Source organism: Drosophila albomicans, chromosome 3 (assembly GCF_009650485.2).
Source record: "Drosophila albomicans strain 15112-1751.03 chromosome 3, ASM965048v2, whole genome shotgun sequence".
Classification (NCBI taxonomy): Eukaryota; Metazoa; Arthropoda; class Insecta; order Diptera; family Drosophilidae; genus Drosophila; species Drosophila albomicans.
In genome coordinates, this window is record NC_047629.2 from 36,000,792 (window position 1) to 36,021,348 (window position 20,557).

General features: G+C 35.6%; 2 protein-coding genes across 4 annotated transcripts; one reads left to right on the forward strand and one right to left on the reverse strand.

Annotated features, from left to right (window-relative positions):
- The first annotated feature begins 302 nt into the window (after window positions 1-302).
- Window positions 303-13,767, forward strand: LOC117571807 (phosphatase Herzog). Of its 3 annotated transcripts, none has more exons than XM_034254178.2 (6): window positions 303-742; window positions 1,049-1,242; window positions 9,619-9,851; window positions 9,912-10,093; window positions 11,013-11,166; window positions 11,236-13,767. In XM_034254178.2, exons 2-6 carry the CDS (start codon window positions 1,167-1,169, stop codon window positions 11,611-11,613), a joined length of 1,023 nt encoding a protein of 340 aa, XP_034110069.1. In that variant the 5' UTR covers window positions 303-742; window positions 1,049-1,166; the 3' UTR covers window positions 11,614-13,767. The 3 variants fall into 3 exon arrangements, with proteins under 3 accessions (XP_034110069.1, XP_034110068.1, XP_051861576.1); XM_034254177.2 differs by having other exon boundaries at window positions 304-742; window positions 9,616-9,851; XM_052005616.1 differs by lacking the exons at window positions 303-742; window positions 1,049-1,242; window positions 9,619-9,851; window positions 9,912-10,093 and adding an exon at window positions 10,567-10,734.
- Window positions 13,768-15,926: 2,159 nt separating this feature from the next.
- LOC117571799 (palmitoyltransferase Hip14) lies at window positions 15,927-20,455 on the reverse strand. The gene is given in 5 exon segments (XM_034254164.2): window positions 15,927-18,117; window positions 18,175-18,454; window positions 18,515-18,864; window positions 18,867-19,188; window positions 19,519-20,455. Coding segments are annotated over 5 exon segments (1,971 nt in total). The 5' UTR covers window positions 20,083-20,455; the 3' UTR covers window positions 15,927-17,662.
- Between the last annotated feature and the right edge of the window lie 102 nt (window positions 20,456-20,557).

The window sequence follows — 20,557 nt, forward strand, 5'->3', positions numbered from 1 at the left end:
TACCTTGTTGCCCATTAACATTATTCTATCGATAGGCTCTAGAAAGTCTATGTTAGAGCAATGATTTGCAGCTGTTAATTTCGAAATATAGCGTCTTTTTATATTTTCCTATCTAAATGAAATTTCCATATAATTTTTTTTTATATGAGAATATATTAATTTCTTTCACATTAATTTTTCGACGACATATATTACACATTTCTTAATTAATAGTGCAGAAAATTTATAATGCTCGCTGTTAATAACACCTCAGCGAGATGTTAAGTGCTATTGCTGTGTGTGTCTGTCATTTAACAGTTTCAGCGCAACCGTGGCCACAATTCGTCGTAAAAAACGGCACGGAGAACGTTTTTTGTTTTATTTGCGCGGAGTTTTGATTATAATTAATTAAGAAAGAAAAAAATAATTGAATACTCAAATGAATGCGATATCGAAATAAACGAGAGTAACAACAACCGTACCAATTGAAAACAGTTGAAAGCAAAGACAGTGTTTCTGTTCTCATAGTGTGCGCGTTTGTGTTTGTGTGTGAGTGTAAGAGTGAGTGCGTTATAAATAAAACGCCAAGAAGCTGCGTGCAAAAAGTAGACGCGAAGAAAAATAAAGAATGTGCCCAAACAACAGGAGTGCAAGAAAAGAAAGTGTTTTTAAGTTGATTTCCGTTGAGTTTTTAATACATTTGTAATTATTGTATGATCGTGTACGAAAGAAACAAAAAGGCGAAAGTGCATTTTTACAAAAGGTGAATATCGCGAGGGAAAATCATTTGCATTCTGCGACGACGAAACCAACGAATGAGGCTGTCAAAGCGTAATTGTAAAATTCCACTGTCTGGCGCAGGCAACAGTCGCTGCTGCTGCTGCTGCCGTTGCCCGCAGTTGGCGTTGACGTCGCAGTCGTAGTCTGTTTCACACTCACTCGCACACATGTGTGTGTGAGTGCAAATGTGTGTTGTCTGTTTCTATATAAAGAAAACATGAAGTTTTCGAAGGAAAATGTGTGCAAAAATGTATTAATAATAATGTGTATGTGTTTTAATTTTGTGCAGCTAAAAATTTACAAATAAATACGAAACTTCGACCAGTACAATTCACTTGGATTTTGGGCCAAATAGAATATAAAAAAGTAAACGGAGCGTTCAACTTGCAACAAAAACACGCCGTGTAATGGATGCAACATCAATAATCACACAAGTTTCCCGCGACGATGAGCAACTGAATGTCTATCCAAATGACAAAGGAGGTAAGAAGATTCAACACTCAACAATCTTTACGAAAAAATATGAATATGAGAATATATACAAAATGTATAAGAAATAAAATGAAGATACTCAAGACCACCAAGTGAATGAGTCATTCGGCGTCATAACAAAGACGCAACAAAATGACTTAAAGGACAACTGGGCTGGCCACACTGCCCCCTGACCTTAGGAATTGTTAAGGCTCCCCAACCAGACGATGTGACCGTATACGATGTATAGTTATTGTTTGCTTTGCGTGTCTCCGCCTGTTCGTATGTGTGTGTGTGTGTGCGTGTTTGTATACAAAGTGCGCAGCTGTTTTGTTGGCTATTGTGAATGATCTAACCACTTGCTTACTTCTGACGTCGTCGTCGAACACTTGCAGGCAAAACTTTCAAAAGCGCCACCTGTAATCAACTGTGACGTCACGCCAAACCAGTAGAAAAAATAAATGCTGAACAAATTGCTTGACTTTAAATACCTTTGCATGTCCTAGCGGAGAGCAAGATACATTTCCAGATAAAGCGAATGAGAATGCGAAACAGAAAGAGAGGCCAAGAGCGAGACAGAACAAGCGAAACAATTGAAACCGCAATTAAATTGCACACTTTTTACAACGAAGATAAAAGTCCGCTAGGGAGAGAGAGGGAGAGCGAGAAGGCGAAACCGGTATCAACGATGGAGTCAACGTCGACTAGTTTTCGTGAAAACAAACAAACAAAGCGTAGCTTACAAAAAAAGCTTGAATGAAGCAAGCGCGAAAGAGAGCGAAAACTTAAAAGTTGCATATATGCATGTGTGAATGCGTGTGCATATGTGTATTTATTTCTCTTTTATGATATGTGTGAGAGTGTTTTTATTTCTTTTTTTTTCATTTGTGCAGCAGCAACGAACGAAATACGGGGTGGGGCTGAGGCCAGGCGGGAGCAAGAGCGGGCAAGCGCCTTAAAGTAATAACAAAATTTAATCTAATCTGCGGTCGCAAAAACAGACGACAAACAAAACTATACTCTGTGTTCATATGTATTTATATGCATGCAATATATACACTTGCATATAGTACATACACAGATATACAATTGTGCATTTGTATGTGTAATTTCTGCGGTTAGTTGCTAATTGACATCTCGCGTTGTTGCGGACAGACAGTGCTGCCCATTTAACTCGAAACTATAGCTCTCAAATATTTATCTATTATGGGCCGTACTTCCGTGTGCATATCTATGTATGAATTTAGTATGTTGTGTGTGAGTGTGAGTGTATGCGTAGGCCTTTTTCTTCACTCTTTGACTTGTTGAGCTTTGTGTGACAATAAACGAGACGTCATCATCGCACATACACACAGACACATAGTCAAGCTAAGTATTGGATGGTGTGTGGGTGCGAAGAGCGCAGAGAGCTTTAGAACCGGCAACAGTTGAAATATGTTTCATATATTTTTTTTATTTTGTTGTTTTGCTGTTTTTATATATTTTTATACGCGACCAATAGAATCCAGAAGGCTATTATAACTTATTGGCAAGAGATCAAGGTAGTGAAAAATATTTTAAAGCTATTGCTTAAATAATGTAAAGAGAATTGCATTTTGGGTCACATTTGTTACTTTTTAAATATTGGACAGGTATCGCAAAGTCGGTCACACTCTGCGGCAGCTTTTCTATTTGGTATTTTTCAGAGTGGGTGCCGCCTAAGTGCTGTCTGATTTTGTCTGTGCCCGACCGCCCGTGTTTAAATATTTATATAGACACAAACATATATGTATGTACTTCTGCACATGTGTAGATAGATGTATTTTGTTTTTATGGGCAAACGCTCTAGTATCTCATTTCTAGCTATATAGCTCTCTGTCTGTGATTTTTCAATTTCTCAAGGTCTTTAAAGCAAATGCGCGTTTTACCCTTTCCAAATCAAGCAGCACACGAAAAAAAAATCAGACTAACTTTGTTATTATTGACGTATTAATTTGTCAAGGCAAAAGTGTTAATAATATAGCTGGAAATCATGTTACTAACATATGCTGTATAATTTACTTGATTGAAATCTAGAAAAAAGTAGTATATACAAACAAATTATTAAATTTAAACTATACTAATTATACGCTTGTTCCACATATGTTAACTTTTCAAATATTTAGATTTCCCAGGAGAGCATTTTTGGCATTCCTTGTGTCATTTTTGTTTTTTTCATAAATGTTTTGTGGCCAGCAAAGATTTCAGATTTCGATTAATCAGAGCTGTTTAATATTTGTTTGTCAGTTCTGACAGCAGCTGCTTATAATTTCACTTGTTGAATTGTAAACAATGCCAACAAAATGTGGCTGAAAAATACAATAAACTGTCAAGCGCAATTCTTTTCATAATTCATATTGCACTTGAACTAAACAAAGCAAATAATTTGCATACTAATGGCCACACTCTATAAAGCCATGATTATTTTCGAGTGCTGCCAATCTTGAAGTGTCATCTACTGATTTGTTATCGATAATGCGAATGAAAAATCCCCGTACATATGTGTTTTTCGTTATGTCACATCATTTGAATTGATTAAAATCCATATTAGACGCAATGATTGATTAAAAGATGCCAGACTAAAACTGTCAGTTTTCAGATTAGCAGCTAATTTGTTATCGATAAATCACATTCTAGGAGAATTGCCATTAATCTTGCATGTGTTCACTGAAAAGCACGTAACTAATTAAAATGTTTACATATTTAATGAAAATATATGGGGAAATGTTAAGTGAATTATTTTAGAAAATTTGTACAAAGCAAAAGTGCATACCAAAACTATAATGATCATTTTTATATCTTGTTCAGCAATTTCTTTTCTTTTTTTGGCGTTAAAAACCATGTATAAAACGAAAGAAAGAAAAAGAAATCATTAGCCCAAACAGCGCAATGCATAATTATTAAAAATATATATATTATATTCGTGTATATGAATGTGTATAGTTTCTAGAAGAACATATAAATATGTGCGTGCCGCGTGCTGTGCAAAAATGTTAATGGTCTTCGTGGCAAATCATTTCCTATATAGCATATGTGTGTATTCATTGATGGATGTGTGTACATATGTGTCGGTGTATATTTACAGCTGAAAAAGCGATAACTAATTTATTTTTGGGGCTCTTTTAAATCCCCCTTTTCCTTCTCTAAAACTGAAACAAAGGTCAATTGATGCGGCCAAAAACAAAACTTGTCGTCGGATGAATACTATCTAATTTTCAGAGAGGGCGGCAATGCTGATGTTGATGTTGCTGTTGCTCTTGATGGGTTTGGGTTCGTTGACCTCTGCACTTGGCTACTTTGCTAGTTGAATACCAACCCCCAAAGCGACATCTTTGTGCGAATGCAATAAAAGGGGGCAGCATCACTTGCTCTCTCCACAGTGGCGCCCCCTTTCTTTCGTTTCATTCCATGCTTTTGTAGCAGGTGCTTGTCCAAACATCACGTGCAAAGGTTGAACAGACAAAAACAGAACAAAACACATTTGTGTATGTTTGTCTGTGTGCATGTCCATGTGTGAGTGTTTGTGTGTGTGTGAACTTTTGAAAAAAAAAAAAGCTTCAATAAATATGTTGAAGGTCGAGCTCGGTGCCCATTTAAGGCCAGCAGCGAGCTCAAGAACTGAACAGAAAAATGATATCATATGTGTGACCAGAGATAACAAACACAATATCAACGCGATTAGATAACGAGAGCCACAAAAATTGTTTAAAGTTGGGGCGTTGTTTTGCCATTCTTTCAATTTGCCTTCTTTTTTTCGTTTTCTTTTTTTATTACTTTATTTTGTTTGCTTTAAATTAATTATCAACGAGAGGTTGAGAAAATTGTTATCTTCGCATTGCCGAAGTCTCAATACGCTTATAGAACTTTGCTGGGGCAGCATTCTAAGATCGACAATCATTAAGGAATTAATTGAAAATATAATTTTTGTTGTTTTTTGAGAGAAGAATGACTCTTCAATTCATTTAGCAACCCAACGCAAGTGTATTTTGGTATATAGCAGCAGACACATAACTACTTGATTATATACAAGTTTTTTTTTTGTTTTTTTTTTTTTTTGGCAGAGAATTGTCAAAAAATAAAAAAAAGAGCAACGCAAGAAAAACAAAATGAAAACAAAAGAAACGCTTGTCATTTTCATTGCCATTCCGCGTCGGCAAACTTAAACTGCGAAAATAAATGTATTTCCCAATTGACGCGTAAGGCCGTTAAACAGTCTGCTGCGGATTTCACATTTTGCATATTTTTTTTACATAAATTAATGCAGCTATATTTTTGATATTCTCTGTCGTATTTAGTTACATAAATCTGCAATTTAATTGAGCACACCGCCAGCTGCTTTATACATTTCAAATTGGAATTAGTTCAAAGTCGAATGTGAGAAAAGCTTTGTGTTAACTGAAAGAAAAGCTAAAATAGTTCACGCTAATTAAATGATCATAAAGTTCAGCTCAACTCGATTGTGAACCATTTTAATGGGTCGTTTGGTAAATGATTGATTCAATATTTTCCAAATGCTTGCATATGGTCACACTTTGATGATTTCATTTAACGCTTAGCATAGACACTTGTGCTAAATTATTATATTTTTGTTTTTCAACGGGCAACAAACAGTTGGTTTTTCATTTAAAATTGGAATTAATGCAAAGTCGAATATGAAATTAGAGCTAAGAAAGTTGTTCATTAAAAGGAACTATAAAGCTCAGCTTAATTGTGAACTTCGAAAAGGGTATTCTTAAAATTAATGCATATGGCCACACTATGTTTATTTCGTCATGACAACCTTAGCATAAATGTCAATAAAATGTATATTTAATTGAATTTCATACGCAATTTCAGTAGTAAAGCAATTTGGCGAGTTCTGTTGGTCAAGTAAATTCAATTATTGGGCACTTTAAAAGCGTTTTTATACCAAATGCTGAGCGATTGATTTTTATAATATTGGAATTGAAGCACTTGTATCAAAATGAATATTATAAATCGTGACTTGGCCATTTCACAATTCGTGTGCCACCCATAGAATTGAATATTTTTCGTTATTCGCTGTTGCTTTTGTTGTTGTTGTTGTGATTATTACGGTCAGCTGCATGCCAAATTTGGTGTCTATTAAAATCTGATAGACAAATTGTGCTCATATAATGGGAGCTATAAATATGGGCAGGCAAAAATAGAGAGAGAAAAGAAAAAATCTCCACAAAGCCAAGTCAATAATTCAATTTAAAGCCTTAAAAATAGGACAAAGCCTATTTGAGTGTGATGCGGCATGGCAAGGGTGGATAAAGAGTCAGCTGAGGGGGGTGTATTGGGTGGCAGAAAGAGATAGAGAGAGAGAGAGAGAGACGTGTGCTTGAGTGCGCACCGAACCCGAACCCCACGAACAACAATGTTGCCTGTTTGCGCATCAATCAAGCACAGAACCCACCGACCTATATATAGAGATAGATAGTAGGCTGCCTATCAATAACGCCGACCAAATGTTGCGGATGTCAGTTCAACAAGTAGGCGACAAATTGACACCCGACTCTCACCGTCTCGCTTCTTTATGCAAAGTTATGTAAAATATGCCAGACTAGGAGATGGAAATGGGAATGGAGAGGAAGAGGGAGAGGGAGAGAAAGCTACTTTAAGGCTTAAGCTCAGCCAGGACACTCTTCACATTGGCGGCGCGTTCGTTTCACCTTTCAACTGCCTAATAATCGTCTAGGTGTGTGTGTTAGAGTGCGTATGTGTCTGTGTGTGTTTATGTGTGTGCTTCTATCACGTTCTCAACTCGTTATTGTTGCTGTTGTTGTTGTCGGGAGCTTTCATTATACTATGTTGCGACAAGGCTCATAAAATATTCAAGTACAGCTGCACTTCACAATGTCGCCAGAGCACTAAGTGCACTGAGTGCTCAGTGCTGGGTGCTGGGTGCTGGATACCGCTTCTTCTAAGCTCGGTTCAATGAACCGACTAACGTCTAGCTTAGCTGCTGGAATCCTTCGTTCCGTTACCCTTTCCCATTCCCCAGCCGCATGCAACATGCACTTCCATTTGGGTATAATACCCGATACAAATGGCTAAAAAGGGCATTATACGAGGACATGGTATATTGCAATACCATTTTTTCCTTTTTTTTTAAGAAATTGTTCTACATAAATTTATTTAAGTAATGATATAAAATTGAGGGTTAATTATTTATATTATGAAGCTTTAAATTCAACTTTTATTTTATTTTACCTTTATTACAACTGATACAACTGATCATTAAAAAGGATATAATTGTAAATTATAATTTCATAAATATAGTATTTTATATTAATGAAATAATTAAAAGTAGTTTGCAGTTTTAGTTTTTTTTCGTTTTTTTCTACATTAACTTTAATTGAGTACCGCGTACTTCACAGTCGAGCATACTTTGCATGCAACTTTCTTTGTTACTTTTTTTCATTGCTCTGCATGTTATTTTCTTTGTTAGCCACAACAACAGCAATTGCAATTCGAAGCTTGTAAACAGTTGGCTTAAAGCTCTATCTCTCCCTCTCTCTCTCTTGCTCACTCCCTCGCTCGCAGGGCTTAAAGGTCAATCGGCGACCTTCTTACTTCTAACGAGGTGTGCGTGTCTGTCTCGCTCTCTCTCTCTCTCTCTCTCTCTCTCTACCTTCCTGTCTGTGTACTTGCAATTATAGCATTTCCCATCGATTAAACGCATGTATGCATGCTAAATTTGCTGCCACACCCCTCCCAACGCCGCCCCCCGCCCGCGCACTGCGAAACCGCGTCGAGAACGTTGTTGGGTTTTTCCTTTTTTTATTTCATTTCATTTCGTTTCGTTTGATATCTATTTTAAGACATTTTCACACAAGCACACACGAAATTCGCATTCGCATTGAAAGTGCTTGAAAGATTTGCATATTGCGAGAAAATCAAATATCAAATATAGATGAGGCGGATTTTCATGCATAAATATTTATACACATTTATATAGATATTTTTATTGATACGCATAAGGCAACATTTATTGATCTACAAAACATTTATTTTCCTATCAAAATTGTTGAACGAAGCCTTGAGGCTAGAAATAGGAAATGAGTGTTGTATACGTTATTAATATTCTATTTTAAATGTAAAGATTAATTGTTTGTTAACATTCACCCTTAACGATGAGCTAGATTAAGTTGCTATTTAAATAGCTAAATGTTGAGAGTACACTTGAATAAAAATAGGTTTTTATTAATAGTTGGTTAGTTATTTACATATGTAAGTGATCGATTATATTGCTAGGCCTGGCCTATTGTTTAATATGATGTCTTACGAAAATAAAAAAGCAATAGCTATATTAAATGTCTATATTTTACTCTTTTAAATTTTTCAACAGCATTGTTCGACACGTTAATTTAGTTGATTATGATATCAATATAATAAATAATCAGTATTCGTTATTTAACTTCACTCATAATGATGGGCTTGATTTTGCAAGTTATCGTGACTGTGATCGATTAAAAGCTTACTAAACTATCGTTCGCTTGGCATCCCAAATAACTGTTGATACATCAACTCACGTGAATATAATGATACCTTTATTTATTTCAAAATTATCGTATGTGTTAAAGCACAACTGATAATAAATGTTTGTTGAATGATAATCAATTATTGATCATGAGAATCGTATTTCTTTTATCAACAATTTTTTTGTTAGCAATAAAATAAATGGACATTTATTGGGGTGGTTCCCCTTTAAGATCGTGAAGTACGTATGTGTTATATATACATATATGTCTATAGAGAGAGAAATAATTTCCTTTAATTGAAACAATCAATGCGCATTCAGCATTCCTGAGTTCATTCAATAATTTACTTTAATCTCGTTTAGTCAGTCACAAGTCGCAATCGTAAGCTTACAAAAACAAATAAATGAAAAAATAATAATAGCAATTTTTATTTTATAAGCCCTGTCTGACATTTTCAAGGCCGATTCGTCAATGTGCGGTTAAAATTGATTGTGCACAGTTGACTTAAATTTGTTGCTGTCATTGTCGTGTTTGTTGCTATCATCAATGTAAACCTGTTTCGAAGAAGTGTGAAAATGGGAATAGATAGCAATTTGACGAAAATGTGATATAGTTTTTGGCATGTTGATTGAAAACGGAACTTGTTGCTTATAAATTATGATAGTCAAGATTTTGTTATTGTTTTTAAATTTATACTTTTTGACAGTATGATTTGAGTTGAGAATGAAATTTGATGATCTGATATTTTTATTGGTAACTTAGCTTAAAAGTTGACCTCAAAATATGATCCAATTTAATATGGATTTCTTTAAACTTAAGATGCAGTTTTATATGCAAATTTTCCTATTTTAATCATTTTTGCATTTTCTTTCAATTTCAGAAGATGTGGATCGCCTAAAACCACAGAAACGCGGCATATTTCAATCGTTACTTTGCTGCTGGCGACGAAATCGAACGAAAACAAATCAGAATGGCACACAGATCGATGGTTCAACAACACCGCCACCCTTACCGGACCAACAAAGGTACCTTCTACCTCAGGTTAGGCACTCCGATATGCATCGAAAGTGCATGGTTATCGATTTGGACGAAACTCTAGTGCACAGTAGTTTTAAGGTAAGTTTTCACATTATCCAGCTTTGAAAGAGATCACAATTAATTGACATCGTTTTGCAGCCCATACCTAATGCCGATTTCATAGTACCAGTCGAAATCGATGGCACCATACATCAGGTCTATGTGCTAAAGCGACCGCATGTCGATGAGTTTCTACAAAAGATGGGCGAACTGTACGAGTGCGTTTTGTTTACAGCCTCACTAGCCAAATACGCAGATCCCGTTGCCGATCTGCTAGACAAGTAAGTATTAAAAAGAGAGAAAAGAAAGGAATAGCTGAAAATTCAGCTGTGAACATTGAAATAGCAGTGTGATGGCAAAACTATATAACGCGTTTTTTTTTTACTTATTTCTTTTTGTTAGTTGATCGCTTATACATTATTTTGTAAAATGGAGCATATAGATAATAGTATTTTTCAATTTTATACGCGTAGGTTGTAAGTACTGTTATTTCAAAGTTCACAGCTGTAAAATTGGTAAACACGATAAGAAATCAAATCGGTTATACAGATTTTATGCCAAATTACATTTCAATCAAGAATTATTTTTCTTTAAGTAAAAAGTTTTAAATTCTATATTCCATTATCTTTAAAGTTAAGTATTATAATAGAAAATGAAAATGTTAAACCGAAATAGATTTCTGAAGTTTATGCTTTAAATTTTTATAAATTTTATTCAAACTAAATGCAAATATGTATTGTTCATAAATAAAATAATAAAAAATAAGTTAAGTGAAAAAGTCTAGTCTAATGAAAAGGTTTAGGAAATAGAGATATTTGTTTAGATATGTTACGGTGTAGTTAGAGTATCAATTAACTTAAAGCTAACATGATTGCGGTTTAAATGACCCTGGATAACAAGTGTTGCCCATGATACAATCAAGGTAATGGAGCATGCTGATATATTTTCAAGTGACAAGTAGAATATATGTTGTGGTTACAAAACTTTCAAAGCAATGAAAACTCAAAAGAGACAAAGATACTGCTATAAGATTACAAATATGAAAAACCATTAAGCAAAAGTTTCTGTAGTTAAATGTTTATACATTTTCTAATGAAAATATAGTAACTTGATGGTAACTTTTCTTCCGAAACGAAAGCACTTCTATAATTAAGATTTTTTAGTGATGATATGATAACTCATTGTATTCTCAACTTTCAGATGGAATGTGTTTCGTGCAAGACTGTTTAGGGAATCATGCGTTTATTACAGGGGTAATTACATTAAGGATCTAAATCGTCTGGGTCGCGATTTACAAAAGATTGTCATTGTGGACAATTCACCGGCCAGTTACATCTTTCACCCAGACAATGCAGTGAGTAGATAATCAAATTTATTTCACTTGAATCGTATAACTTTAACCGCATTTTTAACTTGTTTTAAGGTTCCTGTGAAGTCGTGGTTCGACGATGTGACCGACTGTGAGCTGCGTGAGCTGATACCTCTCTTTGAGAAGCTCAGCAAAGTGGATTCCGTCTATTCGGTGCTCTGCAATTCGAACCAGCCGCTAAACAATCAAACAAATCAACAGCATACGCAGGAGCTGCAACAAGCGCCTCATCAACAGCAACAGCAGCAGCAACAACAAACCATCTCTGCCACGACAGTTATTACACAGGCGACCACATTGTCTGCACCGACCATGCTGAATACTGCAACACAGCAGCAGCAGCAACAACAACAACAGCAGCAACAACAATTGCAGCAGCTGTCATCCAGTCCGCCCAATCCACAAAGCGAGCTGCTGCAGCAGAAGACGTAACATCAGTGGGAACTAATGTTTATAAATATATGATAAAGTTTATACATATTACGAGACCAAGCAAACAAAAAAGCAAAGCATATAAAGCATAATTCTGCGTCGCCTCCAGCAATACACACACACACACACACTAGCGTACACCTTCTATTAATAATCCCCCGCTTAGACTAAGCTCAAGTGTTTTATTTTTTTAACCATGTATTTTATATCGGCACCTTTTGTTATTTATTATTATGATTTCTTGGCTCCCAATTCAATATGTGTGTGTGTGTGTAATAACTTTTTTTAAATATGCTGCGCTGAAAGCAAATAAAGGCCACGCTTTTTACCCATTGTACTGGGTATTACCCCCTCTAAAAAAACAAATGAAAACCCTTAAAAAAACTATACATAATACCCTATGTATAACTAATAATCATTGAACTTTTATATACACTATATATATATACAATACATATATATAAATATACATATTTTAAGTGCGCATATTTAACAAAATGAGAAAAAAGGGAAAATTCTAATACAGCTAACAGATGTGGAAAAGAACATAAAAACATGGCAAGAAAAAAAAAACAAAAAAGAATAACTATACATATGAGCAGAGAGATAAAATCAAATTCAAAATAGCATATATTTATATATATTTTTTATTAAAAACAAAACCAGAAGAAAAAAAAAACAACACTTAAACAAATGAAAAAAATCTACGTGTACTACAAAAAAAAAAAGAAAAGAAAAAAAAACAATATTTATATATACATCTTATATAAACTATATATGTATATATATATATATATATATATAGGCTAAGCATGTGTATACACATTTTGCTTGTATAAATATTTCGTACGTTTATGCGTGGTGTTCCTATTCGCGATCGTGATCATGATCATCGCATGGCTAACGCTTGGCATAAATGTGCATTAATTCAAATAATGGTATATGCACAACAAGGGCACAATTTAAACTGTATCCCTTCTTTTATTTTGTTGCCACTTGTTGGGCATCGGCTGCTTGAAAACTGCGCTTATACGTTGCTTCATTTTATGGTCAAGTTGCGCAGCACAATTGACGGTTTCTCCCATCATATTAATGCACAAAAACAAAAAAAAAGAAAACAAAAAAGCATACAAAAACATATCCATAATAAGTTCGAGCTACAAAAACTGCAAAATCAAATTACACCAAATGAATTCAGTAATGTTATCATGATATGGCGCAACGCATAAACGCATCTTTAATGGTCAGCAGCGTTTGTAACGGCTTTTTAGTATATTTTTTATAGCTGAAAGGCACATCTTATTATACACTTACAACTTTTTATTATATTTTTTATTTAATTTCCTTTAACAAGTGCGCTTATGAAACGCAATTTGCAATATTTCTCTACCATTTCCCTTCGAGATCTATCTATCCCCTTTTACTAGAAAATACTTTTCTATCGTACGGTGCGGACATGTTTTGTGTTTTAATTTATGTGCGGGCAGTTCAAGAATAATAAAAAGAGAAACGAAAATAAAAGTGAAATATTTACACGAAAAGCTTCTACTCCGACCAAGTAATTAAATATAATACATCTATGTATAACAGTATAACACTTATATTGAGCTCAAGCTGGCCACGCCACAACCCACCTAAATATAATATATGTATACTTTATATAGATGCGACTATATACCATTACAACTATAACAACAACAACAAACAAAAGACGCTAACGCCTCCCACACTCACACACACACCGATCGATCAGTCACGTTTCTTAATTACACTAACTCTCAACTAATTTTCCGCAAACATTTCTAGTGGATAAGCTTTTATATTTTTTAACTGAGATCAAATAATATCAACTACACAAAAATTCGGCACGTTGTAAACGCGCAAGATTCTCATATGATTTGCAAGTTTAATTGTTTTTACCACACATCATCAAAGCAAGCTAAAATAAATTCATTAAAACAAAAAAAATAGATATATAATAATTCATAATATTGTATATCATTTACACTGCTGCGAAATTGTAATAAACGATAGCGACTAATCACAAGCGAAATTTAAGTATAAAATGCGATAGCGATAACGTATTTTAATAATGCATATATTTAACTGTTTTACTTTTAATAATAACAATAAATGAAAAAAACAAAAAAAGAACATCATGAAAACTCTTAATTTATCATAACACGGAAACAAATTCTATTTTTAAAGCGAGCCTATAAATGTAATGCATAAATGTCGGATAAACAAAAACAAAACCAATTTAAATCTATAAAAAAAAAAACAACAAAAATTATGTCATCAAAAAATAAAAAATCATTAAAACCCGAGGTATACTTGACTTTTTATTGAACTTGAACTATTTTCTTTTTGGATTATAAAGTAAAAATAGATCGTGAAATAAAAGAATTATTTATTTGCTATAAGTAGATGGCAAAGGGATTATATTACTACAAACAACGTTGTCAGATTTTCAATATCAAAGGTAATAAATTTGTTAAGATTTTTCAGTGAATATTCATTTTTAAATTTAAAAAATGTAAATAAAATCAATCAGTAAAAAATTTAAGAAAAAAAGGATTATATATACATACATTTACTGCAGAAAATTTGATATTTTTGCATAGCGGACACAGCGGACTTTTGAAAATAACGAACGAAACTGGTTTTTAAAGCAACCGCTTGCTGCTGATTTATGTTCGCCTGGTATTTCAAATATTGATTTGGCACTTTTTAGACTTTCTTGGCGGTTGCAAGAAGCCAACACCAGCAACAACAACAACTATAACATCAATAATTACAACAACAACTACTAATTATGTTAGTGTTGTTGTTGTCTACTCGATACCGCCACAAACTGCAGAAAAGTTCCAAGCCACCAGGAGAAATACCAGGCGAACATAAACCAATAGCGAGCAGAAATGCAGCAAGTCACTTGCTTAATTAGTGGAGCCATCTATCGCAATGTAGATGTAAGCTGCTGCATCCTCAAAGTAAACTGCAGAAAATTTGATATTTTTGCAGTGGACTCAGCGCGCCAATTGAAAATTGATTGTAACCGACAGAAAGGCAAACCCGTTAAAATTCAAAAACAATTATTTTTATTATAATCTTTATTTTTTGACTTATTTCTGTTAAATCTTCAAAAATCTTTCCTGGACTTACCTTTTCGTAATCAGGACACCTAGCTCTATCGATTGACATTACCGATCGATAGGGAAATTACTTGTGACTTGAGCAAGGGATTTGTTTACATACATTTTTAATAATTTTTATTTGATTTTTAATAATAAATACAGTAGATTCCGGTTATAGCGACTTTCAAGGGACCGACAATTTTACGTCGTTATACCCGGAAGACGCACTAACCGAAAAGAGCAACACTAATTTTTTTTTTTTTGTTTATGGTTGCTATGTTCGTAATAGGTTTTTAAGATAAAACAAATTAATTTTTAAACAAAACAAAAAATTTATAAATTTAATTTAATAGCATGGTTTTTCCATAATAAATTGTATACCTGCATGTTCTTTAGTATAAGCTAAGGCGTCAGCTAAAACTAACAGAGAGTAGTGAGAATGTAAGAACCTTCGCACTATGGTCCAGGAGACCACTTTTTGTGGCATTTATTAATAACTCCTGAACTAGATAAGATTTTTTGATGCGGTTTTTTTATTTTAACTAAGGAAGGTCCTTAGAATAAATTTGGAAAAGTAGGCGTGTCCACGCCTACGAGAAATATTTTTTTTTTAAGAACATTTTTTTTTCATATGCCGATGATTTTAAAAATTAAAAATTTTATTAACTTTGACCCAAATTTGGAGTGTTATTCCATTAAATTTTCATTATTTTAAGCTTCGTGTCGCTCCTACGCACACAAGCAAGAGTGCCAATCACTGATAAATGCATACATTCATGACAGCGTCGTTTGATACTTAAATTTGATGGCATTTTTTCGATGTATTTTTTTTTCGTCTCAATATCCGGTTAAATTGTGAAAAATGTCGTCGGTATAAGCGGTTTGTCGCTAAAAGCGGAGACGTACTAAGCGGAGTCCGTTTCATATAAGGTTGTATGGGGACCAACCAAGCCATCGACTTTTCGTCGCAATAACCGGAGGGACACTATAAGCGGAGTCGTTATAACCGGATTCTATTGTATTTAAAAAGCATTTTTATTTATTACTTATTGTTATACTAAAAAACGATAAGAACATCGAAATAGTTTTTATAAATTTTACAAGTTGGGCAGATAAATAGGTAATTTGCAAGTTCTAAAACAAAATGTATAAATTTTGCTAAAGTAAAAAATACGTTGGTTGCTTTCTTTTTCGAATACGGAATAAAGTACTATTTATTATTAAATTTTTAACGCACATTGTTACATACACCTCGCCTTGCATATCGTTCTACATACTATTTAATACACATATTTTGTCTTGAACTTAATGACTAAACTAAAGACGTAGGCAATGGATTTTATTTTTTTGCATTTTGTTTGTTTAATCGGGGGCCAAAAAACACTTACGATATTAGGGTTTGTTTGCCTGGCTTCTCATGTCACTTTCAACACATTTTCATCATAGTCTTTTAAAAGCGTATCATCTCTCTTTTGTTTTTAAGTTCTTTGTTATTTTCGGTATTTGTTTATATAACAATGCAAGCAAAAGAATATAAAAATGTTTAAACAAATAGGTTGTAGCAAATCGCAGAGTGAAAAGTACGCTTCCTTTTTTTTGTATAATCTCAAATACAAAATAGTACATCGAAAAGTGTTTCTGAGTTACAATATTACATATACATACATAATTGTTTATTTTTTTTTTATATATATATATATATATTAAATTTTTATAGTTGAAATTGTTATTTAAATTTAAATGCATTTAAGTAACGTGTTACAATTAGAAACGGTTCTTTAGCTACGTGTTGTTGTTGTTGTTGTTCATTTTGTTGTCAGGTTTTTGCATTTTGTCGAAATTCCTTCATTTATCATAGGTGTACATAATTTCATAACTATTTAGATATAAATATTTATATATATATGTATATTTTAATATGCAATATTTATTTATATGTATATATATATATCGTCTTTGTTGTTGCACTATAATTTTTGTTTTTCTTCACTTCTTTTTACTTAAATGATTGCTGACTAGACTAGTGCGTATTGAATCGGATCGCGTTTAGAATTGTTCGTTATTCATTATTTAAGTATGCAAATCGTATTCTCATAAACATTTGACGTATAAACATTTGACGTATTTGTGGTTTTGTTAGTTTTGGTGTTTTGTTCTTTTGGTTCATTGAAAAAGCTGCTTAATGGCGAGACAACTTGGATCAAGTTTGAAGCGAATCCAAGCTCCCTCAAAGGCAACTGCAACCTATTTAACTATAATCTTGCTTTTAGAATACACATATTTGAAAGATTTTTTTGTTCTTGTATTTCGTTTGTTTTCTGTGCGCTTTACAATTTGTATTTTTATTAATTTTTGTGGAAAAAATTGGAATTTTTAAATATTGCACGACTTGAAATTAATTTACTTTATCGTTTTTGTCTTTTTGCTTAATTGGGTTTTTGATTTAGTTGCGATTGTTAAACGTTGTGTGTGTCTGTGTGGTTGTTTTGTTCGGTTGGTAATTCATTTCATTTTTGTTTTTGTTTTTTTTTGGTATTACAAATACTTGAGAACGTCTAAGAAATGTGCTAGTTAAGAAATATGCTGAAAAAATGTACAGTTTTTGTAATTACAGGTAAAATACAAGCACAATAAATGTACGTATCTATGATGTTGTATCGAGGCATAAATTGTGCCCAATTTGCTCGATCCGATATCGGTCTGCGAACGACGCTTCTCTCATCTGTGTTTTCTATTCATTCTCTATTATTGTTGCATTCTCTTTTCTTGTTTGCTATTCTTGATGTTGGTGTTGTTAAATCGTTGTGTTTGCAGCAGCGCGTACCAATTACAAATCACTAGAAATAAATACGAAGCTAATCCACCAGGTCAGGCGGGAGGTTTCCATACAATACAATACATATCTAAAGCATCGGTTAAACATGCGCAATGGGCATTTGAAGCGTCTTCGCATCCCGATAGGACTTATCCTACACATACTGATGATCACCCGCCAAGCCATCATTGTCGGCACCATCGCCACGCAGCAGCGGCTCCTTCTCAATGGTCTGATGCACCTGAGCATCATAGTCATAGTAGTTCATCCAGTCAACGCGTCGCGGTTGCACCAAACCAAAGCAATTGCACTCAAGGAAATCAATTAGATTGAGCAACGGGCCACGCGTGAATGGGCTGTGTCCACCCTTGGCCTGGAAATGGCGATAGCGTCCACGATTCATGCGCTCGTTGGTGGTCATACCTAGGCAAATTACCTGATACGTCTGGCAAATGGTTAGCAAGATGACCCAGGACATGTGCAGCAAAGCGTTGCCCATGACCCAGCCCACCCAAGCATTGCAGTTGCCAATAGCGCGCATCGCAGTGAGGAAATCTAATCGAAAAATTAGTTAAGCACTCAATTTCAAATGGAATCACATTTTAGACTCACCGTCAAAGTGCACATTGCACTCGTTGACATAGTATTTAGAGCCGCCGTAGATCATCCAGGCGCACATGATCAACAGCATCCAGAGAAAGCCCATAAAGTAGCTGTGATTCTTGAGACCAATACAATTACCCACCCAGGGGCAATGGTGATCGAAGCGTGCCACACAACGATCGCACACAGAGCAGTGCTTGGAACGAATCGGACGACGCACCAGGCAGCCCGAGCAAAAGGAAGCGGGTTCAAAGCCAATACCGCCGCGCTCCGACAGCTCAATAATTGTCTGCAAAAATGAAACATATAATTAGTCTAAATTATAACATATCTAATTTCCTTCACTTACTTTGAAGCGCTGCTCTCTGGTGGGTCGTATGATGCCGGGATCACCCTTCCACGACTTGAGAAAGCATACCCACAAGCCCAGCGAACAGATGAGGAAGCACACGGTGGTTGGCAACGACACCGCATCGTCGATATACATCAGCCAAGTGACATAGAACCAAGCCTTGGTGGCCAAATAGACGGAAAGCGGCAACAACGCCATCAGATGCTCATCGAACAGCGTCTTGCCAATGGTGTGGAACACTGCATACAGGCAGCCGAGCAGGAAAAACTTGATAATGTACAGCGTGTTGATGGTAAACACAATGCCCGCCAAATAGAAGGCGGTAAACGGACAGGCGACCATCGACACCAACGCAAGCGTTTGTCGTGCCGCAACTTGGATACCAGAGAACGACGTTGTTGCGAGCTGAGCGCTGCCTCGCGCACCCGATCCATGACCTTAGCACCAATCCAAATGGCACCGGTTTGAGCCTCCAGCATTGAGAGTGGTGTCTCCGCCCTCAAATTGGGCGCATCCAGCGACGCCTTCGATTTGAGCACCAGCGTTGTGATGGCTGTCGCATTGCGGGCCAGGATGGCCCAGTGCAACGCCGTGTTGCCGTGTGTGTAGTCAACCATGGCGGGATTGGCGCCTAATGTGAGTAGCAGACGCACGGGATCAAGAGCACACACCTGACGGCAGATTCAAGGTAAGCAAATTTATTATATAAACAACAATTGGAGGTTAAAGTAAGGTGTAACGGAAGTAGGGAAGCCATAGTTGCTGGACTTCAATATATTCGAATGCCAATACTTTTGATGTTTATGAAAATTATAGACTCTTATATTTAAAATTATGTAAACACTCATGGAATCTTTGAGATCTAGATGTTTCAACAGTCGGATAGACCGATTAATAATATGTAGAATCGTAAATAACTTTCCAGTTTGTGATTACAGTGTGCATTAAGTCTTATTTAATATAAATCATAAGGGTGATAAGTGTAATTCTAGTTGACTCACCTTCCATGCCGCCCACATCAACGCCGTCATGCCGCCACGGTCCTGCAGATCTGGATCTACGCCCTTGGCTATGAAGTAGGCCACCAATGCAGTGTGAGCAAACTGTGCGGCAATGTGTATGCAAGAGCAGCCCTCCGCATCCCGTATACGCGGATCGGCTCCCGCAGCCATCAGCAGGACCACTGCACCCAAGTGACCTTGGCGGGTGGCCCAGTGTAGGGGGGTGGCATTCAATTCGCCGCCAACAGCATCGACGGTGGCGCCCTTTTCCAGAAAGTAGCGTATGATATCTCGTCGATTGTTGATGGCTGCCCAATGGAGCAGTGTGACTGTTTCACTGTCGGGCTGATTCACATCCCAGCCGGACTCGACCAGATCCCGCACGCGTGCTATCGCACCGTACTGTGTGGCTTTGACGATATCGAAGCCACTGTAATCGGGTTCGACGGGCGCTGTTGGTGGCTGTTGTGCTATCAGCGCCGCTTGGCGATCGTTATCGGTTTGATTGCCCGCACCGGGCACGCACGAGCCTGTCGTGGCCGCATTGCAGGCGCTTTGGTACATCTTTTTGCTCCAGGAATGAGTGTGTGTGTGTTTTCTGGTTTCCTTTATTTCTTCTTTTTTTGTTATATTAATTGTGTGAGTGTGATTCACTTAACATCCCCCGTGCACACACACACATACGCACGCACACACTGCACATTCGCACACACCCCCGCCAGGTATTTGAAGGTATTTGGGTTGTTATTTCACAAGGCAAGCATTTTGCTGCGTTTTATTTTCCATGCAGCAGCACATTAAGCGTGTACTAAGAAACAAACATAGACGTACACTGTATAACTTGTTAAATATTTACACAATTCGCAGTTTTTAATGCGTTTTACATACGAAAATATCTGCTGCTGGTCAGTGTGACCGATTTACGATTAAGCCAAAAACATAATGCACACACACGCATGCACACAAATATACGAAATCTTTTTGTAGTATTCAAAACTGGTATTTTATGCATGAGCAAAATAAATACGGAATTCATATT